The 20,949-nt window shown below is 40.4% G+C and overlaps 1 protein-coding gene and 1 long non-coding RNA gene across 4 annotated transcripts in view; one reads left to right on the top strand and one right to left on the bottom strand.

The window, feature by feature from the left end:
* Positions 1-2,043, top strand: part of TRIP11 (thyroid hormone receptor interactor 11) — a 69,487-nt gene extending 67,444 nt beyond the window's left edge. For all 3 annotated transcript variants that reach the window (XM_061159311.1, XM_061159310.1, XM_061159312.1), the window contains one exon: positions 859-2,043. In XM_061159311.1, coding sequence (XP_061015294.1) covers positions 859-1,079 — 221 coding nt within the window. In that variant the 3' untranslated portion in view covers positions 1,080-2,043. The remainder of the gene's footprint in view (positions 1-858) is intronic.
* A 10,134-nt stretch (positions 2,044-12,177) lies between these two features.
* LOC133068181 (uncharacterized) lies at positions 12,178-20,914 on the bottom strand. Its single transcript, XR_009695463.1, has 3 exons — positions 20,761-20,914; positions 15,476-15,658; positions 12,178-13,982 (listed from the first exon to the last, which is right to left on the bottom strand). It is a non-coding gene; the product is annotated as an uncharacterized LOC133068181 (long non-coding RNA).
* Positions 20,915-20,949: the final 35 nt, after the last annotated feature.

Below are 20,949 nucleotides of genomic sequence, written 5' to 3'. Positions count from 1 at the left end.
GTTTAATGTAGTGCATATATTGCTTTTTGTTTTGGTAAATTAATATTAAATCTGATTGTTATTATAATATGGATGCCAGTTTTTTTCATGACCATTTAAATTATTTGGGCAAAACAAGTTCTCAAGTCCTCCCTTCTTTCAAGTGGTTAGATAGAATTTGCCTGGTAACATAGGAAACACGTTTTAGAAAACTGTTGTTACAGTAAATGACATTAATCCCCAGAACTGGGAAGCTCCGTCTGTGGTTCAGATGGCTTACTCCGCAGAGTACCTTTGCCTGTGTCATCCCCTTCCTCTTCCTTGTCCCCGCCAGGTGCACAGGTCTCTGCCTGCCTGCATCTCTCCTCCCCTGCCTCATTCCGTATAGATAGCAATTCCCTGGCGGCTCCGATGGTGAGGAACCTGCCTGCAGTGCAGACACCTGGGCTCGATCCTTGGGTCTAGAAGGTCCCCTGGAGAAGGGAATGGCAACCCACTCTGGTGTTCTTGCCTCAAGAGTCCGTGGACAGAGGTGCCTGAAGGGCTAAGTCTGTGGGATCACAAAGAGTCAGACACAGCTGAGCAACTAACACTTTCAGCACACAATACAGCACACACAACTGGTGTTAAGTATAAGACCGCAGTATTAATGTGTTTAAGTATATTAGCTCTGCATACGAATATTTCTCTCTCCCATTCCTTTCTCTTATTTATTGCTTCTTTCACCTTCTCTGTTTCATAGATCCCGCTTATCAGACCCAAAACCTAGCAGCATATAAGTTAAATTTATTTGGGGGCCAAATATCAGAACCTAAAACACATGTATACCAGTGACCAGATAATATGTGGGAGACTAAATCATCCTTGTTTGTCATTTAGATACAGCGGAATCCAGGGCTGGTAGAAGAACAGATGTGAATCCATTCCTGGCTCCCCGCTCTGCAGCTGTGCCTCTCATTAACCCAGCTGGACTTGGACCTGGCGGGCCTGGGCATCTCCTTTTGAAACCCATCTCAGACGTTCTGCCCACATTTACGCCTTTGCCAGTGTCGCCTGACAACAGTGCCGGAGTTGTGCTGAAAGACCTTTTAAAGCAATAGATTATTCTCAAGCCAGAGATGACATATATAGCACTTTAAAGAAAAAAAAACCATGAACACTATGTGTACATACTTTATCACAAAGTGGCCTTTTGGAAAAAGTCATGTATTTGTTTGCAGTTATACTTTCTCTAAATTTAATACTAATATTCTTAATGCTTTTAGAAATCGCAAGAGTTAAAGGAGGAAGTGTTTGCTATCTTATCTCCTTTTCTTCCCCTGTCTCATTTGACCTAACTTAAGCTAGAAACATTCTTTTTAATTTTAATTTATAAAAGTAAGAAAAAGAAAGACAAAAATACTAGTACCTATAAGTTCTTTCCTTTTCAAGCTCATTTAAACTAGAGATGTATAGTTTTTTTTTTTTTTATCTTTTAAAGATAATCACTAGATTTACCAAAAAAAAAGGGGGGGGGGATAGTAGTGACTTATCCACATAGTGTAAAAGTTGATCTAAAGCATGTTATTTATCTTCAGGCCAAGAACAAGGTTGTCCCTGGAGGTGACAGGTGTCCTGAGGTAGAAGGCGTGTTGTCTGGCTCTTTGCAGTTTCATCGTGTGTGTGGATTCATGTGACCACAGCACAGAGACAGCACAGTTTGATCCAGGATCCCCTTCTGCTCCCCTTTCACAGTCATAGCCACCTTCTCCCCTCTCAGCTCCTTACCTTCTGGCACCCCTCACGACGCTCCTCTAAAATGTTGTCATTTTAAGAGTGCCCATTCACTGGAATCGTGTAGTGTAACCTTTTGAGATGGCCTTTTTCCACTCACCGTAATTCCCTTGAAGCAACCTATCAGATGCTTCTTCCTTTTCACTGTTAAGTACATATTGTCACTGTATGGTTTCGCTTTAAGAGCTAAAGTGTCTCTTTAAAGATACTATCTTAAAATGTTTCCACACCCCTACTCACAACTTTGATCTAAGTGTTAAATTGTACAGCTGCATTTACAGAACTATAATCAGCAATATCCCTAGATACACCTCCTCCTGCCTCTGTCTGAGGTGTTGACGTGAGAGGGACGGCCACCCAGGGGTCGTCCGTTATCTTCACAGTCACGAGGGCAGTGAGATCACTTGGGCAGCAGCGGCACCAGGTGTTTGGAACTTAATGGTAAGGGAGTATCCCTTTAATTCTTTTATAAACCCCTCATAAAAATCCTGACTTGGAGTTTAATTATATCAGGATGTTCATGTTTGTATTAGTTGTTGAAGTTGTACATTTAAAGACATTTCTTTGCAAATTTTGTAAATTTCAATATGCCTTTAAAATAGAAACATCTGTATAATAAGGAAAGATGAAAATGATACTAATCCAAATATGTAAATAGGCCTGGCTCTGGCCAGGGCTAAATTTGGTCGTTTGTAAATTTTGCTGTGATTAACTGTATACTTTGTACTGTATTTAGAGGATTGGAAGTCATTACGTGTTGCTAGATAAAGCTTGTTTTTCTGGAAAATCTAGTAACTTAGACATTGCTGCTTCAAAGCGTCCCCTGTCTCCTTGGCTAACTTATTTATATTGCCATTCTTTGTTTAGTATACTTTAAAGGGAGTTGTCATACCAGTTCTATATTAGAACTATCAAACTGCCTCTTGTCTGTTTTGTCCACTATTGTTTCTCTATGAAATGATTACTCTTAGGTTTTATAAGGTCCTTTCAAAGATACTTTTACTTTCACTGACTATCCTAAATTATTTGCTGCTTGCCATTGAATTTTCATTTCAGTGTGGAGCATCTGAAATAAAAGTTTCTCAGTTTAAAAAAAAATTAGACAACCTGATCCTTTATTTTGAAGGAATATAATAACAGAAAAAAATGTTCTCTTTTAATTTGGAAAGGAGATGCATGGTGGGTATAAGTATCATGTCATCATATTTTAAATGCCTTTTATGATATTTTCAGTATTTCCTTTCCTGCTTCCAAACAGCCTATCCCCCCTCACCCCATAGTTTAACAGAAGTTGGAAAGCTGTTATGGGTGGATTGCATATCTAAACATCCCACCATGACCTTACATGGCTGCTATTTTTAAAAGTATGTGACCTTGTCCTAACGCTGTAGTACCTAATGTTTCAATTGTATAATCATCGAAACTATAGCTCACTGGTATGCATACTAAGTGTTTGTTGATCTAAACCAGACATAACTCATCTACTTTTCTGAATTAAGTTGTGTCAGAGATGAACCATCTGCTCAAGGAATCTTCTTAGTAATCATATAGTGATGAAGCATATAATTCTGATGTTAGCAGTTGGACATTGCTAATGCTAATTTTATTGCAGTACTTTAACTACAGTAATTTTACTGTTTATTCCTCTAGAAACTTACTAAAATTTGTGGTGGAATTTTATCATCGCTGCCACAGTTTTCCACAACATTCCTAATGGTTTTCAACTGCTTTATTGTAGTAGAAAATTCATCCAGCCATTGGATTTGATTTTAGCATAATACTGTATTTCATGGTTATTTTTTAGTTCCTGCCATTATTGAGTTAAAAACTAAACAACAAAAACATGGGGGGAAAGGATTGACTTTCTTAAAACCATCCAATTAAATATTAAATATCCCCCTCAAATAAAGCCTCAAGTTTATTTTAACCTTTTAATAGAAAGTTGAAAGGAGGGAAAAGTCAAAGTACTTTTCCAATCAGGAGATGGGAAACAAAACAGTACTGCTTCAGGAACAAGAGAGAAATAAGAATTATTGATAAAGCACTATTATGTGTCATACTTAAGGCATATTAATTTTATTTTTAAGGCTAATGAAGTTTTTCATATATCAAAGTATTTAAAACATCTTCCATTAATAAAAATGTATCTTTAATTTTGTAAACATCAAGTATAACATTTATATATTCCTATGGAAAAAATTTTCACTTTTGTGGAAAAAATAATGGTACTTTTAATGATCTGACATTTGTGATTTGCCAGTCTTTACTTTCTAACTTATTAAGGTTTCTCTAGTTAAAACTGATAAGTTGTCTTTTGACTTTTAGGGAAATATCTTATGGAATATTTACAGTCCAACCTTAATACTGGGTTGTATTTTATGGAACTAAGGTCAGTGCATTTCTGAATTTCTCAGGAGCACTGCAAGGCAGAAAAACTAGTCCAAATAAAAATGATATATGTAAACTGGCAATGTCTTCATCCACAATAAAAAAAAAAACTTTTTTAGCAAACAGCTGCTGACTTTTTCTTTAGAAGGGGGAGAAATGACTTACACATGTTGTTTATAGCAGCAGTTGATGAACTACTGAAGATAATATCTTCAAGTGTTCACCGGATGTCTGCTGTTAGACAGTGTTTGAGCTTTGGAAATGTTAAATATGAACAATTTAGTAGATGCTCAAGGTTATGTGTGCAAAGAGGATCTGAGAGGTTTTAGCCAGGCCTTTTTTCCCCAGAGGTGATGGTATGCATCAGTGGGCTCTTGGTTTTTCTGCAAAATAATCGTCTATGTACTCAGTTTTTCTTAGATGTGGAACTTGTTTTTTTGGTTTGTTTGGTTTTTTGGCCACACTTTTAACATGCAGGATCCTAGTTCCTTGACCAGGGATTGAACCCCTGCCCCCTATATTGGCAGCTCAGACTCTTAACCATTAGACCACCAGGGAAGTCCCAAAACTTGTATATTTTTTACTATTCATGTGGTAGGATTGGAAGGAACATGAGTTTTAAAGTTGAGAGATGGATTGGAGTACAGATTTTGAACCTTTCTGTGTGACCTTTAACAAAATACTTTCACCGTGTAACTGATTTTTCTTGTCTCTAAAATAATGCCCACCTATTAAACTTAAGGGGTTGTAAGGATCAAATGACTCGTTCATTCATTTCTTCTTGTTCAGTCACCAAGTCATGTCTGACTCTGCGACCCCATAGACCTACAGTACACCGGGTTCCTGTGTCCTTCACTCTCTCTCAGAGCTTGCTTAAATTCACACCCATTGAGTTGGTGATGTTATTTAACAAACTCATCTCCTGCCTCCCCCTCCTCCTTTTGCCTTCAATCTTTCCCAGCATCAGAGTCTTTTCCAATGAGTTGACTCTTGGCATCAGGAGGCCAAAGTATTTGAGGTTCAGCAATAGTCCTTCTAATGAATATTCTGGCTTGATTTTCCTTTAGGATTGACTGGTCTGATCTCTTTCTAGTCCAAGGAACTCTCAAGAGTCTTCTCCAGCACCACAATTTGAAAGCATCAATTCTTTGGAGCTCAGCCGTCTTTATAGTTCAATTCTCACATCTGTACATGACTACTGAAAGAAACCATAGCTTTGACTATACAGATCTTTGTTGGCAAAGTGATGTCTGTGCCTTTCAATATGATGCCTAGGTTTTGTCATAGCTTTTCTTCCAAGGAGGAGGCATCTTAATTTCATGGCTTCAGTTACCATCCACTGTGATTTTGGAGCCCGAGAAAAGAAAATATGTCACTGCTTCCACTTTTTCCCCTTCTATTTACCATGAAGTGACAGGACCAGATGCTATGATCTTAGTTTTTTTTTCTTTATGTTGAGTTTCAAACCAGCTTTTTCACTCTCCTCTTTCACCCTTATCAAGAGGTTCTTTAGTTCCTCTTCACTTTCTGCCATTAGGGTGGTATCATCAGCATATCTGATTTGTTGATATTTCTCCCAGTAATCTTGATTCCAGCTTGTGATTCATCCAGCCTGGCATTTCGCATGATGTACTGTGCATATAAGTTAAGGAGGGTGGAATATACAGCCTTGTCATACTCCTTTCCCAGTTGGAAACGAGTTATTCTATGCCTCATTCTACCTGTTGCTTGTTGACCTGTGTACAGATTTCTCAGGAGACAGCTAAGGTGGTCTGGTATTCCCATCTCTTTAAAAATTCTCCAGTTTATTGTGATCCATACACTAAAGTCAAAGGCTTCAGTGTAGTCAATAAAGCAGACATAGATGTTTCTCTGGAATTCCCTTGCTTTTTCTCTGATCCAATGGATGTTCACAATTTGATTTCTGGTTCCTCTGCCTCTTTGAAACCCAGCTTGTACATCTGGAAGTTCTCCCTTCATTTACTGCTGAAGCCTAGTTTGAAGGATTTTGAGCATAACTTTGCTAGCATGTGGAATGAGCCCAATTGTATGGTAGTTTGAATATTCTTTGGTATTGCCCTTCTCTGGGATTGGAATGAAAACTGACCTTTTCCAGTCCTATGGCCACTGCTGAGTTTTCCAAATTTGCTGGCATATTGAGTGCAGCACTTTCACAGCATCATCTTCTTAGGATGTGAAATAGCTCAGCTGGAATTCCATCACCTCCACTAGTTTTCATAGTGATGCTTCCTAAGGCCCACTTGACTTCACACTCTAGGATGTCTGGCTCTAGGTGAGTGATCACACCATCGTGGTTGCTTGGGTCATTTAAGACTTGTTTTGTGTAGTTCTATGTATTCCTGCCACCTCTTTTTAATTTCTTCTGCTTCTGTTACATCCTTACCATTTCTGTCTTTTATCCTACCCATCCTTGCATGAAATGCTCCCTTGATATTGAAAGGTTGTTGTAGACCCACGAAAAGACGCTGGGATTCTTGGCCTCCGGAGGAGAAGAGTTCAGTCGGGGCCAGAGATGAGGCTTGATCGCTCAGAGCTTTTGTGTAATAAAGTTTTATTAAAGTATAAAGGAGATAGAGAAAGCTTCTGACATAGGCATCAGAAGGGGGCAGAAAGAGTACCCCCTGCTAGTCTTCAGCTGGATGTTATATAGTCACTAGCAGTCTGTTAATGAAGGAAAGGAATGTCTTAAAACTCAGAATGGCACCAGGCCCCTCATCCATAAGATGTATTTTGGGATAATCTTGGCACCAGACGCCATAAAACAATTGACTTGAATCTTGTAGAAGGGCAGATTACCATACAAATAGTTTCGTTTACATAGACTAGGGGGAAAATGTCTGAGTATAACATAATGGTTTGTCAAGTAGGTTCTGAGCCATTAGGCATAACTGACTGGAAGCCAGAGTCTGGGGTAAATGCATAGTATATTAACAAAGTTTAAGACAAACATTTCCATAAGGAAAATGCATTGGTTAACTCAAGGTTTGAGAATAGTTAACTTCACCTGATGGGCTGCCGTTGCACAGAGGTCGCACAGAGTCGGACACGACTGAAGTGACTTAGCAGCAGCAGCAACTTCAGGTAAAACCAGGTGTCACTATGGCAACACAGTATTTTAAGAGAAACCTCCTTTTAAATTTGTATAGAGAAGGAAAAAAGTATTGCTAGCTTGTTTCCTCCTGCCGCTTAAGAGAGAGAAAAATGTCTGACGCTTGCAGCCAATTTCCTCTGGAGACCCCTGGCCTTCTTGCCTGTTACGCTCTCAATATCTCCCATTGAAGAGATCTCTAGTCTTTTCCATTCTATTGTTTTCCTCTATTTCTTTGCATTGTTCATTTAAGAAGGGTTTCTTATTTCCCCTCGCTATTCTTTGGAAGTTGGCATTCAGTTTGGCATCTTTCCCTTTCTTCCTTGCCTTTCACCTCTCTTTTCTCAGCTATTTGTAAGGCCTCCTTAGACAACCACTTTGCCTTCTTACATTTCTTTTTCTTTGGAATGGTGAGGTCACCGCCTCCTGTAAAGTGTTACGAATCTCTGTAGTTCTTCAGGCACTCTGTCTACCAGATCTAATCCCTTGAATCTATTCATCACCTCTACTGTATAATCAAAAGGGATTTGATTTAGGCCATACCTAAATGGCCTAGTGGTTTTCCCTACTTTCTTCAATTTAAGTCTGAATTTTGCACTAAGGAGGTCATGATCTGAGCCACAATCAACTCCAGGTCTTGTTTTTGCTGACTCTGTAGAACTTCTTCACCCTTGGCTACAAAGAATATAATCAGTCTAATTTTGGTGTTGACCATCTGGTGATGTATACGTGTAGAGTCGTGTTGTTGGAAGAGGGTGTTTGCTGTGACCAGTGGGTTTTCTTTTGACAAAACTCTGTTAGCCTTTGCCCTGGTTCATTTTATACTCCCAAGGCCAATCTTGCCTGTTACTCCAGGTATCTTGACTTCCCACTTTTGTATTCCATCCCCTGTGAGGAAAAGGACATCTTTTTTTGGTGTTAGGTCTAGAAGGTCTTATAGGTCTTCATAGAACTGGTCAACTTCAGCTTCTTCAGCATCAGTGGTTGGGGCATAGACTTGGACTACTGTGATGTTGAGTGGTTTGCCTTGGAAACAAACTGAGATGCTATATTTCACAAAATTACAGTACTTTAACAGCTTCATCTTTTAAGATTTTAAATAGCTCAACAGGAATTCTGTCACCTCCACCAGCTTTGTTCATAGTAATGCTTCCTAAGGCCCACTTGACTTCACAATCCAGGATGTTCATTCATAATATTTATTAAATGAATAAATGTACCACTAGTGGAAATGCCGACTAAAGTCTGTAGTTCTACACAGATGTTAGAAGTTGTGATAATCACTGCCAAAAAGTGGATAAGAATGTCAGGGATAGGGTGTTACTAAATCCAAGTGTTGTTTCTAGACGGGAAGGAGAGGTGAAAAGCATGAAGTGCTTGTTGCTCTGATGGGATACGTTGTAGGAAGAATCTCTTAGATTTAGGAACGGGCTCAGGAAGTTGTTGGTTTTGACTTAGAGAAGGGATGGTGGAGTGGTGGGGACAAAAGCCATGTTCAGTAGGTTGGTATGTGCTGAGCAAGTGAGGATGGTGCTTATAGGCAACTCTTCTGAGAAATCAGGTTAGGAAAGGGGATAATGGGAGAGGAAAGTAGGGCGGAGGGAGTTGTTAGCTGGGAGATTTGAACATCTGTCAGTGCTTTTGGGAAGGACACAGATAAGAAACAGTTCTTGCCCAAACCCATTCTATTGGAATACCAATTATTACTAACTTGAACCTTGTTTTCCTGTCCTTGGGATTTAGGTCATGTGAATATATATCATATATCTGAGAGTTTTATGGCATGTTATTATTATAATTTAATACATCCAGTAAATTATTAGTCCATTATAATTACAACAATATTTGTTTTGGAGATAGAGAAAAATTCAAGAATGTTCATAAATGCATCCCCCTTAAGGCAAATATTTGAACCCTTAGTTGGTTTTCTGCCTTGGCTATTGCTGTGTATCTTCCTTCTAGCCCTTCTTGGGTTGAGAAATTAATACTTTGCACTATAATGATATTTTGACTGTGATCATTTTCAGCTGTGACTTTTTTTTTAAACAAGTGTACTCTCTTTACCTCTGATATTCTTAGACTTCAGTGAACTGTTTTTGACCCTCAAGAATTAAATCTCAAAAAAAAAAAAAAGAATTAAATCTCAGTGATTGAAAATACTTGTGAACTTAATGTAGCTTAAGGGTTTGGTAAAGTTGTTTTCTAGATATACTTGGACTGTTAAAAATGTAAGACACGTTATTTTATTTTGTAAATTATGAGGCATTTTAGATGTTGAAGAACATTATATTGTGAGAAGTTTCCCTCCAACAACGGTAAATCAGCCTCTAGCCCTCTGGACCCATGGGTAAATGGATATGTATTTAAAGGGCATTCATGTCCCAGAGCAAGGATCATCCCAGGTATTGCAGGGAAATATGATTTCATTTAAAGAAAAGAGTTGGGGGTCTTCCTAGGTGGTCCACTGGCTAAGACTCCACACTCCCAATGCAGGCGGCCCGGGTTTGATCCCTGGTCAGGGAACTAGATCCCACATGCCACAACCAGGAGTTTGTATGCCTCGACTAAAAAAGATCCCATATGCCAAACTAAAGGAGCTCACTGGTGCAGCCAAATACATAAAGTAAATATTGAAAAAAGAAAGAAAAAAGTTGGAAAGACAGTAACAAGTTTGCTCGGGTTTCCTATGCAGCTCCTTCCGTTTAGTTGTATTTAAAGAACCACCGTGTCATCTAGGAGTTAGCACATTAATCCCTTTACAAAAGGATTTTCAGGCACTCTCTTCGAATAAAAAGGGGACAGTGGTGATAAAGTTACAAGTTGCAGACTAATGAGGTAATTTTTTATTTTTGAAAACTCATATGGAATGTATAGTCTTTGAAAAATGTTGGAAGCATTTCAAAGTCATTTCTCTAAGGCATTTGCAGGGCCTCATGCAGATTTACTACTAGAATAGTCTGGATATAGGCATTCAAACTGTGTTGTTCCCTTTAGGACCGCACTTGCCAACTGTAGCTCCTGTGTTGAAAAATATTGATGATGGTAAACATCAATTCTCCACAGAATTGCTACTTGAAGAAATTAATACTTCCATTTTTAGAAGTCTTTTCACTTTTGGTTTTTTCCCTTCAGACATTAGTTTTACATGGTGAAAAGTAATTTTACCCGTGCTGTCATCCTTTAATTTGTATCTGTGTATGTGTGAAATACTCTAAACATTTAAGAAGGGACAACAAGGATATTAGGAGGGATGTCTGGGCAGGGCAGTGTGAAGGTGTCATCCAATACTCCCTACAAAAACAAGTATAAAACTAAAATGGTCACAAGCAGCCATCTGGGGGCTCTGGTAATTGACCAACAGCAGGCAAGAAATTGAAAAATATTGATATTTGAAAAACCTCTAGAGCTGCAGGTTAAGAACCACTGACATCTGTAGCTTTGCTGCCTGCAGCTTCCCCACTCACCAGACCTCCCAGTGTCTCTAGTACCAATCAGCCTTGGAAACCAGTGGCCCGAGGGGCTGAACTCAATGATGGGGGCCGGAGGGGCGGGGGTGGAGGCTGCAAAAACACATGACTTTGTCACTCACTGGTGGTGAACTGGGAAGGACACTCGGTGGAAACCCAGGGTTGCTGGCCTGAGGTTTCCCTTCACATAGGGCAAAGTGGCCCACCAGTAGGAATTTAATGGGGAGTCCCTGCAACTGAGGAAGCCATGGAAGGGCCTTCACTGGGAAGGGGACCAAGAGAGCCTGGTGGGAAGAAAAGCCTTAAGCCACCGTGAGACTGGCCTTTGAGAGTTCTCAGTCCACACGCAGATCCACTGCAATGGCCGGAAACAATTTGGGCTTGAGGAGTTTAACGAGCACAGTCTCTACTGACCACTAAGCCATGCAGGAACACCCTCTGGGAAGCCAGAGTAAAAAAGATGAAAATAGCAGTGCTTTTTTTGGGTGCCATGCTCTGTGGCATGTGGGATCTTAGTTCCCCTATCAGGAATTGAACCCTTGCCCCCTACATTGGGAGCACAGAGTCTTAACCACTGGGTCACCAGGGAAGCTCCCCCAAAAGATAAAAATAATATAAAAACAGCAGAACCGTCAGCAGTTGCAGTCTCTCCTGAGGGACACAGATTTCTCAGCTTAAATCCAATCAAGTTTTTAAAAATCAGAAAAATATCAGAATCAATAGCACTATAAGTATAATCTAAATTGTCCAGATTTCAGCCAAAAATTAGGAGTGAAGCAAAGAAGAAAGTGTGACCCATATATAGGAAAAAAGCAGTTAGGAGAAACTGCATGGGTCTAAGTGTTGAATTTAGCCAACAAAAACTTCAAAGCAATGATTGTAAATGCAAAAATTAAAGGAAAGTGTGTTTAAAGGATACAGAATAAATACTTGCATGCTCACTACCTAGCTTTATCAGATCTTAACATAATGCCGTATTTTCTAAAGAACTTTAAACTAACATTTTAGATGTAGACACAAAAGTAAAGAGAGAGGCACAATGAACCCATTAACTATCACCAGCTTCAATGATTATCAACTCAAGATTGACTTTCAACTCTCATTTCACTTACTTCCCTTTTTTAGTTTGAAAGCATTTTCACATAGCATGTCTTAAAACTGTAATAACTGAAGAGCCAGTCTTGTTCCTTTTAGTAGAACAATAGAAATGGTCAAATAATGTATGCCTCTTCTGTTTCAGAATTCTCTGGGAGTGTTGTTAAAATTTGACATCCCATCTGCATCCATAGAGAAGTTTCTACAGTCTCTCCTAATTTTGGTGTTAAAAGCCCATTCTTTTGTGTAACATGGTGACATGATATATGATAGTTGTACACATTTTTTATTTTATTTAGCAATTAAAAGCTGATAGCATAATAATATTCTCTCTAATTTGTGAAGGGGTTGATTTTTACTGCTCTGGTAAATTCAAGAATCTGAGAGTCACTTGTTTTGTGTAGACCATAAATAAGAAATGAGGTAATTTGGATATCATTCTATTATAAAGTTATATTTAAAATATTAAGTTTGCCCCAAACTTCAATCCATTATGTGTCAGGAAGCAAACAGGCCCAAAGGAAATAGAGATGACAAATTAGCAGAATGCCATTAGCTATATTTTTTGCGTGTTGCTCTGGTGGGGCCCCATGGCAAAGAGTGTGCTTACCTAAAATCTTTTTGTAAAGATCTCATATTTTATACTTGGTTATATGTTAAAACCACAATCAGTTAAAACAATCCATGAGAAAAGTCCAAGTATTTTCATGATTTGCTGAATTTCCTGAGAATTCCAAGTATGTGCAAAAAATCCTGACATCCTCGAAAAGTTGGTTACATTAAAGAACACATGAGACCACACGTATCAGGAGAAGAAATCTTGGAGCAAAAGTTCAGAAACCTGTGTTCCAGTCCCTATTCTGCCCCTAATGATATGAACTTGGGTAAAATTGGATCAATTCATCTCTCTGGGCCTTAGTTTTCACATTTTTAAAATTAGGGGGTTACAGTAAATGAGTTATAAGGTTCAGGACTCGGTCACCTCCTCGAGGCAATGTTCTTTTTTAACATTCTCAAGACTGGTGGGGGTCAATACTTGCACTGTTGACCATTCAGTGCCTCATGGGAAAGAGAAAGAGGGAGAGAGGAGAGAGAGAAAGAGCTAACCTTTTCTGAGGGCCTACTGTGCCTCAGCATCTGCTAGGTGCTTTATGAACACTATCTCCTTTACAATACTGTGATATATTTTTGCTCCCCGCCCCCCTTTTTGTTCATTGCCCTGTGAGGCATGTGGGATCTGAGTTCATGACCAGGGATCACCCGTGCCCCCTGCTTTGGAAGTGTTGGATCTTACCACTGGACCCATTTTACAGCTGACAACTTGAAGCTCAGCAAGGTTAAAAACTTTAGCTTGGAGTCCTGCATTTGTCCAGCTTCTCCAGAGAAACAGAACCAATACTTTTAAAGGTCACTGTATGTTTAACATAAGCGTGACAAAGGAGAGCAGAAATCATGAAGGACGGGATGAAGTCATCTAAATACTTAAAAATTCAAAATGTACGTGTTTCCAAAAATATCATAAAGAAGATTAAAAGGCAAAAGACAAACTGAGGAAAATATTTGCACTACAAATGACAATAGAGAAATATCTTCACTATGGAATAAAGATGGGAAAAGAAAGTAGAGAAACTGAGCATTAAGTTGATGCTCCTAATGGTTTCTAGCAGAGGCTGCTATTGTTGTTCAGTTGCTAAGGCATGTCCGACTCTTTGTGACCCGGTGGACTGCAGCATGCCAGCCTTCCCTGTCCTCCACTATCTCCCAGAATTTTCTCAAATTCATGTGCATTGAATCAGCAATGCTATCTAACCATCTCATCCTCTGCCACGCCTTTCTCCTTTTGCCTTCCATCTTTCCCAGCATCAGGATCTTTTCCAATGAGTTGGCTCTTCACATCAGGTGGCCGAAGTATTGGAGCTTCAGCTTCAGCATCAGTCCTTCCAATGAATATTCGGAGTTGATTTCCTTTAGGATTGACTGGTTTGATCTTGTTGCAGTCCAAGGGACTTTCAAAAGTCTTCTCCAGCACCACAGTTTGAAAACATCAGTTCTTCAGTGCTCAGCCTTCTTTATGGTTCTCTCACATTCATACCTGTCTACTGGAAATACCATAGCTTTACCTAAATGGACCTTTGTCGGCAAAGTGATGTCTTTGCTTTTTAATACTCTGTCTGAAAAAAAGTGACAGTGTTAGTCACTCAGTCATGTCTGACTCTGCAACCCATGGACTGTAACCTGCCAGGCTCCTCTGTCCATGGAATTTTCCAGGCAAGAATACTGGAGTGGGTAGCCATTCCCTTCTCTAGGGGACCTTCCTGGCCCAGGTCTCCTGCATTATAGGCTATCTAGGTTTGTCATAGCTTTCCTTTCAAGAAGCAGAGGTTGCTACTTGTCCTCTCATATCCATGCTCTGCTTTCACAGTAGGAGAACTCCAGATTTTTAGGTAAGTAGTTTGTGATCTTTCAGAACACAGACGACCTCTCCCAGTGTCCCTTCCCATGAAGTGTGACTATCAATTTCTATCCTGCTTCCTGAATTGTGGGTGTGGTTGTAATGTGTCATATCGGACAAGGTAGAGGAACGTCTAGAGAATGCCAAGCAATAAGATGAAAGGAGCTTGAATCTCTGGTACCTTAAAGATAGAGCTTCCATACTAGTTAGCCCTAGACTACCAACTTATAGAGCATAATATGAGAACATGTGTCACTTTACCAGCAAATATTGAGCTATTTCTATTAAAAATATTGAGCTATTTCTATTAAAAAAGAAAAGAAACCACAAAGCACCACCCTTCAAAGTGAAGCGAAGTGAAAGTTGTTCAGTCATGTCCGACTCTTTGCGACCCCATGGACTATACAGTCCATGGAATTTTCCAGGCCAGAATGCTGGAGTGGGTAGCCATTCCCCCCAAACCAAAAACCACCACTAGGGTGGAATCATTTTGATTTTTTTATTAGTTCATGGGAATAAACTAATACATGTCTGATAAGATAGGAGACGTGTCCAGTAAGTCAGGAGAAGAAATGGATTGGGGGAAATACTCCATAAGTTTTAGTTGAACATTTGGGTCTGCAGAGCAAGAGACAAGTCAGGGATGTGAGAGGTATTTATTTCAGTGTTGTGTGTAAAATGCTGACAGTTTATGAGACTGATGTCCTATAATAACTATGGGACCAGTGATCCCAGGACAAGAAGGTAGTACCAAAGAGTAGAAAGGCTGGATCTAACTTTGTGGAACTCTTTGCTTATTAGGGAGGAGGAGATAAAAGGGGCTGTGTCTGGAGAAAGCGTAGTCAGGGTCACATGAGGAAAACCAGGGTAACTTAGAGTCATGGACACAAGAGAGAAGATGGGTCATCAATGGTCAAACACTTCAAAGTGAGACAGGAAAGGGGCACATCCTTTAAAAGAATGACATAGCCCAAGGACATGACATAAACTGATTAAAGCCAACTAGGTTCAAGATGGTGGGCGAGTTGTCTTTCACTAGACCTTGAGCCTCAGTACACGCTCACTGTAACACATCAGCGTGCTCCATGATACACCAACAGGCACTCTGACCATAGAGGTCAAAAAGTTCACTCCCATGAACAATAAAATTCCTGGAAATCCCCACCCCATCCCTCAAAACGTGACAACCCCATACCCTGGTGCCACGCTTACCCTCTGAGATGCCCCACACTCTGTTTATAGAGTGTGTTTCCTCCCTGAATAGACCTTCTTTTGCTTTACTGTGGCTCTTTCTTGAACTATTTCCTGCAAGAAGCCAAGAGCCTATACTTGGCAGTCCCAGGGACTCAGACGTAACCTGGGAAGTGACCATTCTCTCACGCCCCCTTCTCTGTTCTGCAACAAAACAGACAAAGGAATAGTCAGCACAGAGTAAAGGTCACTGTTTTGGCCATGAGATCACTAGGAAACTTAGGGAGCACCATTTGGGAGGACTGGTGGGACATGGTGAGATTTCAGAGGGTTAAGTCGGACTAGCTGGTGAGGAGGCAATGGACTGAGACATCTGCTGGAGGGAGGAGGAGAGCAGAAGCCACTGGGGGATCAGGACAATAACGTCCCGCCTCCCCAGGGTAGGAGGACCTGTGGAGTGGGGCTGCTGCCCAATGCCATTCTTCAACACTGGCTGTCATTTTAGTTTTCGTGTTGTTTGGGGCCAAGTTTGGACAATATGAGAAGCAAAGGAAATAGAAAGAGATGGTAATGATAGAAGAGCCCAGGGAGTTCCGGGGTGTTCCTGAGCAGCGAGGGTGAAGAGGAACCAGCTGAATAAGAGCAAAGTCAGGGGAAGCAAGGCTTGGTCAGCTGGAGGCAATGTTGATTCTAGAACCATCTGGCTTGATCTTGGCTTTAATCTGGACTCTTTACTGTCTGTGTGGCTCTAATCTCTCTGGGTTTGTTTTTCTTTCTGGAAAAAGAAGAGTTTTCCTATTTGACAGAGTTATTGTGGGGGGTCAAAGGAAAGGATGTGTGGAGAGCCCAGCACAACTGTGGACATTTAATATTGCCCCCTTCCCCATTTTACTTTTTTCCTAGAAAGACATTGCAATGTGGTTATTTTTTTGACAATGAAAAAATAAACAATTTAGTATTAATCATCAAAATCTATCATTGAATGTCTAATTTTGTGAATCCCCTGCCACCAATTTTAAGCATTATCTTAAAAAAAAAAAGACAACTTTTTTTTGGTGTGGACTGTTTTTAAAGTCTATATTGTATTTGTTACAATATATTGTTTCTGTTTTACGTTTTGTGACCATGAAGCATGTGGGATCTTATCTCCCTGACCAAGGATCAAACCTGCACCCCCTGCATTGGAAGGTGAAGTTTTAACCACTGCCAGGAAAGTCCGAAAGTATTATCTTTAAAAAAAAAAAAAAAAGTCCATCTGTCTTCCAACCTGTGGCCTTGTGAACAAATTAAGCTCCACTGGAGCCAGGAAAGTTCCATTCAGCAGGTGATAACCATTTACATTTATACTACAATTTACATGTTGTTTGCTGTTTTGTAGTTGTGATGTATTTGATTCTGATGATGGGAGGTGGGGCAGAGGTTTAGATCTTTATTTTGTAATGAAAAACCAAAAACAAACAAAGAACTCTTAGGAAAGGAAGTTCTGAGAAACCAACCACAATCACTTGGCGGTTCATGCTCAACAAATCTCATTTTCTTTTTTAAAATAGAATTGCTAAAAATAAAAATAAAATACAATTGCTAAATCAGGAAATGTGATTTTTTTTTAAAAAGTGCATTTTGATGTTAGCAGGACATCTGACAAAGTCTCTCACCCAGTCTTTGTGGACAGGTTGCAGAAATGTAAGCTGAGTGAGAGGAGTTGGTGGCACCCCAAATTAGACAATCAGCAGTGGCCCCAAAATGTTGACAAAATAAGTGGATCTGTGCCAACCTGGACTGAGGGCTTCACTCCAGCACCTGTCCCAGTAAATTTTTTATTGATAACTCTGATAAAGTCACGACAGTCAAGATCAACATATCTGTCGTTGTTAAAGCTGAGAGTGATACTTAATACTTTGGACAGGAGAAGTCATCTTGAAAAATGATCCTCAACAATGGATGAAAATTTAATAGAGATGCGTGCAGACCTTGTCTTCCTTAAAAAAAATTAGCAACCCAAGCGTGGGATGGAGGAGACAGTGTTGAACAGTCTGTGGACCGCAGGTTGTTCCACTGGTGCAAGTTCAGTGCAAACCAAGAGGAGATGCAGCTCAGGGAGGAGACAGACTCAGCTGCTGCAGGGTCATGTGATCTGCAGGGGTTGGTGGGGAGGGTGTTGTTAAGCCTGGGGAAGAGGATTCCAGTAGGGGCAAGGGGTGGAACTGTTTTGACGAAAAGGAAGTTGGTTACATAGAAGAGGGAATAGCCCATGGCTGCAGAGGGGGGAATTATTAATAGAAACCATGGAAGATAGTAACCCATTGCTGTTGTTCAGGCTCTCGACTCTTTGCAACCCTGAACTACAGCACGCCAGGCTTCCCTGTCCTTCACTATCTCCTAGAGTTTGCTCAAACTCATGTCCATTGAGTTGGTGATGTCATCCAACCATCTCGTCCTCTGTCGCCCCCTTTTCTTCCTGCCCTCAGTCTTTCCCAGCATCAGGGTCTTTTCCAATTTGGATTCCATGCAAGACAGAACTTTCTAGCCATTTGACCTGCTCAATAGTGAGTGGGGCTGTTTCGGCCATGGAAGTGGATAATTTGCTAGTTATTAAAGATATTTTGGGGAGCAGTGTGTATGGGTGGGAATTTATATACAGTGACCATCATGAGGGTAAAGGGCTTCCCTCGTCACTTAGTCCATAAAGAATCTGCCTGCAGTGAAGGAGACCCAGGTTCAATCCCTGGGTTGGGAAGATCACCTGGAGAAGGAAATGGCAACCCACTCCAGTATTCTTGCTTGGAAAATCCCATGGACAGAGGAGCCTGGTGGGCTGCAGTCCATGGGGTCACAAAGAATAGGGCACAATTGAGTGACTAACACTTTTTTTCATTCCCACAGCCACCCTGAGACATAAATAGTATCTCCATTTTACAGATGAGGAAACTGAGATGCTTAAAGATTTAAGTGACTTGTCCAAGGTCACCCATCAGATAATCGGCAAAAATCAAGACTCAGACTTTTATTGGAATGCTTATTCTCTCTCCTCTTCCAATCCTACAGTTTGAAGGCAGGAATGATCTCTGGTCCAAGATGGATCTCTGGGCAGTTTTGTCTTCGAGACTCCTTCTGCTCATGTAGAAAACAGTCATATTGGTTTCCCCTCTCTCCTTATCCTTCAGAAGGGTTGACAATATAACTGAGGTAATAGACTAAGTCATTTAAACCTCTTTCTACCCTGCCAAAGAGCTCTACACAAATACAGTATACTATTAAATTAGTCTCATATTTTAAATAGATACAAAATACGGTAAATGGTACACAATTCAAATTCTAGCAAAAGGTGAGCAGGAAAGGGCTAATTCTCTTATATCTCCTTCCCAGCTGCCTACACAATTTCCTTCCTAGGGGACAAAAAACGCTAACAGTTCTTGCTCTATCCTTCTAGAGTAGTCTTTTCTATACATATACAAGCAAGAACTTATGTATATACATTTTTCTCAAATGGTGGCATGCTTTACACATGGTTCTACAATGTATTGATACACTTATTAAGATATTAGTTTGATCTATGTGAAATTACTGATATTCTACCATTTTGATCTACAAAGTTTATTGGAAATCTTTCATTATAAGTCCATAAGGAACTGCTTCAGTCTTTTTCTTTTTTAAAATAAAGTGCAACATAAGACTTCACAAATCTTTTTTTAATATTAATGAGCTTTACAAATCAAAGACTTCACAAATCTTAAGTGTACCCACTCCTGTGGAGCCAGCATCTAGACAACTAATTAGAATATTACCAGCATGCATTAGTTCCCTTGTGCCCCCTCCCAGTTACTACCTCATTTTGAATTCCATGTTAAAGTTCTCATCCAGTATGTACTCTTATATGTTCACTTTTTTCTATTGGTTGCACATTACTTTATTTAGCCCTATTAATACTGAATTGATTGATGATATGTCTCTTTATACTCTTTTTGCTATTCCAAGCAATGAGAGCAATGAATAACCTTGTAAATATATTTTAAAAATACTTTACTATGGGAAATGTCCAACATATATCAAGTAAATAGAATAGTATAATGGACACTCAGCTTCAACAGCTATCAACATTTTGCCTTTCTTGTCAAATGTATTTTCATGAGGAGGACTCTATTTACTAACAACAACAACAAAAAATGCCCTTTAAAAAGGCTAAAAATGCAGTCTTTGGACTTTCAGTGGTATCAATAGCTGTGTTATCATGGGGAAGTAAACTAACCTCTCTTAACCCCCTGCAAGACAGTGGAGATAATAGATTCTATGCACAGACTTATAAAGAGAAAAAAGGACCTCATCAGTGCTTTCTCAGCTGGAGGTAGGGCTGTGTGGAGGGGCCCAAGGGAAGATGCAGGTGGGGAAGGAAGGGCTTGGACTACTACCAATCCATTTTCATCTTTTAAAGAATAGAGACTGAGACTTCCCTGGTGGTCCAGTGGTTGAGACTCCATGCTACCAATGCAGGGGATTCAAATTCTATCCCTGATTGGGGAACTAAGATCCCACATGCCATGTGGTGCAGCCAAAAGAAAGAAAAGAAAAGAATCGGATTTGATAAAAAAAAAGGATCTAATGCTTAAAAAGGAATTCCCAGGTGGCATAGTTGGTAAAGAACCCGCCTGCCAATGCAGGAGACGTAAGACATGCGGTTCGATCCCTGGGTCATGAAGATCTCCTGGAGGAGGAAATGGCAACCCACTCCAGTATTCTTGCCTGGGAAATCTCATGGACAGAGAAGCCTAGCAGGCTACCGTCCATGGGGTTGAGAAAGAGTCGGACACAACTGCGGGCACGCATACACAGACAATGCTTAAAAAACAAAAGAAAAGAAAGAAAAAGAAGTGGTATGAAACCACCAATGTACCAAACATAAAGGACTCACAGGAGCGCTTTTAGTATTACTATTAGCCATCATTCTGCTTTACCCTTTCTCTTCAAATCACCTGGTTACTTGTTAAAATCACTTTCAAGCCAAGGGACACCTTTTTTCAATTAAAAATGTTTTCACAGACTTATTGAAATGTAATTGACATATAACACTGTGTCCCTTTAAGGTGTACAGATCATTGATTTGGTACAGGGGCAAATTTTGATTCAAGCAAGAACATGGCCCTGAGAATCCCAGGATGAGGCCGGGCCAGAGCGTGTCCTCTCCGAGGTCTGCATTGCACAAGCTGACGTCTGGAGTTAGTGTCAGCCAGTTTCCCTCCTCCTCCTCTCTCCCACTCCCTCAGGCTCCCCACCCCTTCTTCTGGAAAATCGCTGAGTCTCGCGCCGCTTACCCCAAGCCTCTGCTTCGCTGGGTCTGGTTTCCCAATAAATCAAAAGACTCTAGTCCCTGTCGCTGTTTGTCACGAGTTCGAGGTCGTCCTCTCCCCGGGTGGGAGTCACTTTCCCGGGTGTCCCAAGTTGCTGATGCTCCGGATCCCCGCCCCCGCCTCGGCCCACGACCGCCCAGCCCCGGGGACCTC

The sequence above is a fragment of the Dama dama genome, chromosome 13 (genome assembly GCF_033118175.1).
Source record: "Dama dama isolate Ldn47 chromosome 13, ASM3311817v1, whole genome shotgun sequence".
Taxonomy (NCBI): Eukaryota; Metazoa; Chordata; class Mammalia; order Artiodactyla; family Cervidae; genus Dama; species Dama dama.
The sequence above is the reverse complement of the archived record's forward strand: the minus strand, read 5'-3'. Positions and strand labels throughout refer to the sequence as shown.